Source organism: Notolepis coatsorum, assembly GCF_963971535.1.
Source record: "Notolepis coatsorum genome assembly, chromosome: 10".
Lineage (NCBI taxonomy): Eukaryota > Metazoa > Chordata > Actinopteri > Aulopiformes > Paralepididae > Notolepis > Notolepis coatsorum.
Genome location: NC_140174.1, coordinates 6,314,264 through 6,317,333, shown reverse-complemented (window position 1 = coordinate 6,317,333; position 3,070 = coordinate 6,314,264). Strand labels below are relative to the sequence as shown.

Genomic DNA, 3,070 nt, shown 5'->3' with positions numbered 1-3,070 from the left:
ATCCTCTTCTGACGGGAGCTGTCCCTTCAGCACCCCTCACTGCGCGCGCCGCTGCCCGACGCGCTCCCAGAATAGTTCTGTAAACCCCGCCGTCCATTAGCTGTGCTTTACTGTCGCCTCTCTCTTCGCCTCGTCTTTGATTACATTATCCGATAAGGTTTCTCTCTTGTGTTTGCTCTCCGGTTGGGATGCCGACGACGTCTCTCTGGAAATAGTTTATAGCTTGTGTCTATACGATGGTATTTATCATCACAGACCTCCACTTTTATTGGGGTGTAACTAACTCGAAATTCGATTTGACTAGATAATAAGTGGTGGTGTACTTTCTGTCACAGCAGCAGAACAGCCGTCGGTATGATGATGATTCGTCTCCTCTATGGATTGTTGTTGTGTTTTTACGGGCTGCTGAACTGTCGTCAACTTGTAGTGCGGGGACAGCCGCCCGACGACGGCAAGCGGTACATCTGTCGAGCCGTCCCCATCGTCGGAGGAGATGCCAGTTGCCAGGTGACATTGTTACCGGAGCTCGGCACCGGTGGTCAGGAAGAGGAGCTGAGGAACACCGTCATGCAGCTCCGGGAGACCATCCTGCAGCAGAAAGAGACGATCACCAACCAGCTGGGCACCATCAACGAGCTGACCACCAAGCTGTCCCTCTGCGCCTCGGCGTCTCCTGATGACGGGAAGTACGACGGTGGTGGTGGTGGTGGTGGTGGTGGCGGGGGGACCGGCTGGATCAAAGATAACCAGAACACTATGGGGGACGTTCCCCGAGATCCAAACGACACCCTCGATAGTCTCGGAAAGACCATGAAGGGGCTGAAGGACAGGCTGGAAAACCTGGAGGTAAGGTGGTCCAAAAGGCTTTACCAATGCGCCGAATGCGCGCCGCGCGTAAAAACGGATGTTAAATTACGCCCGCACCTATGCTATTGAATCCTAAAACTGAAATAGTTTAAACATTTCTTTGCAACACCTCAATAGCAAGACTGCCACCCCTGAGAAACGTGACTATTTCTTTGGCGTCCTGGGTTAATAGATTAATTAAAAGGCTTGCTGTGGCAATACCCATTGATTACCCACTGGTTGTGCCCGTGTGTTCTATAAACCACACCGATCAACCACACACTTTGACAAGGCTGTCGATTACCTGTCAGCCGCTTTGCATATCGGCAGAAAGAAACATTTCACCTCCACAGATAGATAAACGTGTCTACAATAACTTACAGTATTATTATCTCCCTTTGCCTTTTTTATTTTTTATTCCAATGTTGCTGTCCAATACAGAGTCTGGGGAGGACATGTCCATTATATAGGTCAGAGAAGAGAGAACTCAAACAAAACAACATTTCGGTCCATAGACCTTCATCGTCAGGTTAAGAAAAAAAAACTGAAACGTAACGGATGGTATCGTGAAGCGCAGTCAAGAAGGGCTGGGGTGAGTAGCAGTGCTATGGGTTAAACTCACTCTCACATCCTCAAAAGACGCATAGACACGGTACAAAGAAGTGAATTCACAGGGCGGCTACGTGGCGTAGTGGGCAAGGCGCTCGCCACGAATGCGGAGACGCTGGGCTCGCCTGTTCGAGCCCAGCGCTCCACATTGCTTTCAGTTTAGCTGGTCGTCCGTACTAATACACATTGGCCGTATTAGGGGGTGGGAAACTGATGGGTGGGGATCGGGCGTTGTGGACAGCGACTCCTACAGGTCGGTTGGTGCGCCTGCGCAGTAGAATCAGGAAGTGTCGGGGGCAGCGTGAGCCTCCCACGCGTTACTCCTCGCCACTGAATAAATGAATGAATGAATGAAAACTTTATTTAACAGATTGCAGAATGGGTACAATACAGTACGGCTCAATACATACAATTGTTAAGGGGATGCAGACCTGAGAAAGACGTTTGTCTTGTTTCCATCAGGGTCCCCCATTTTCAATTCATATAGACATATATGACATACATGACATACAGATAGTCAGTACTGCTACATCTATACATTTATGACATACCAGATTTGCAAATACAGTACTGTTTGTGATACAGAAGGAGTCAAGAAAAGGGAGTATATACATTTGACGTAGAAACTGTACATTGGAGGAGGTTGGGTGGGGGGGGTTGGGTACATTGGGATATTGACAACCATACTGGGTAATTTACATTGGAGGTGGTTGGGGGGGGGGGGGGCGGGGGCACACTGTATAAACAAGTAACACTGTACATTGAGGGGGGGGGGGAGGAGACACTGTACAAACAAACACAATTGTACATTGAACTATTGACAAAACCATACTAGGTAAATGACTGTACATTGGAGGGGGTTGGGTTAGGATATTTACAGGGGCCAGTGTTGAATTGCAGTCTCCCGTAGGTGTCCCTTGAGAGAGGTTTTGAAAGTGGGTAGTGATCCACATTCCTTTACAGCTTTGGGTAGGGCGTTCCACATTGATGTGGCATAATTGCGAAACGTGTTTAGTCCCTTATTTGAGCCGAATCTGGGTTTAACATGATTTGTGGAGCTCCCTCTGGTGTTGTGATCGTGGTATTCACTGACCTTTGGGAAGTATTTTGACATGTACATGGGTACCTTGGTCGTGTAGTCGTGTATCTTGTAGACCAGGCCCATTGCAAGTTGTTGTACTCTGTCGTCTACTCTAAGCCATCCTAGGTTGTCAAAGTGGGCAGGGGTGAGGTGGGTTCTAGGAGTACGGTCAAGCAGTAGTCTGACCAGTTTGTTTTGAGATGTTTGTAATTTTGTTTTTAGCGCCTTTGAGGTGCTTTGGTACCATGAGGTGCAAGCATAGTCGTAGTACCCCTGAATGAGTGCTCCTGCCAGAGTCTTCAGGGTGTTCTTGTTTACCAGAGAGGAGATCCGGTACAAGAATCGAGTTCGTTGGTTGACTTTTTTTATTACATTAGATGCCATTTTGTCACAGGAGAGATTAGCCTCTAGGATGGAACCCAGGTAGGTAATTTCATCTTTCCTTGTGACAATATTGTCACCCACTGTAACTGAGAAGCCGTCGGTCTTGCTGAGTTTGTTATTTGAACCGAAGAGAATGGACTCTGTTTTGCC

At 48.1% G+C, this 3,070-nt stretch overlaps 1 protein-coding gene across 1 annotated transcript in view; it reads left to right on the top strand.

The window, feature by feature from the left end:
* Positions 1 to 360: 360 nt before the first annotated feature.
* The window catches only part of nptx2b (neuronal pentraxin IIb), a gene marked incomplete at both ends in the record, with an annotated part of 11,452 nt that continues 8,742 nt past the window's right edge, over positions 361 to 3,070 (top strand). Inside the window, one exon of the mRNA XM_084322328.1 lies at positions 361 to 846. Within this exon, the coding sequence (XP_084178454.1) occupies positions 361 to 846 (486 nt within the window). The remainder of the gene's footprint in view (positions 847 to 3,070) is intronic.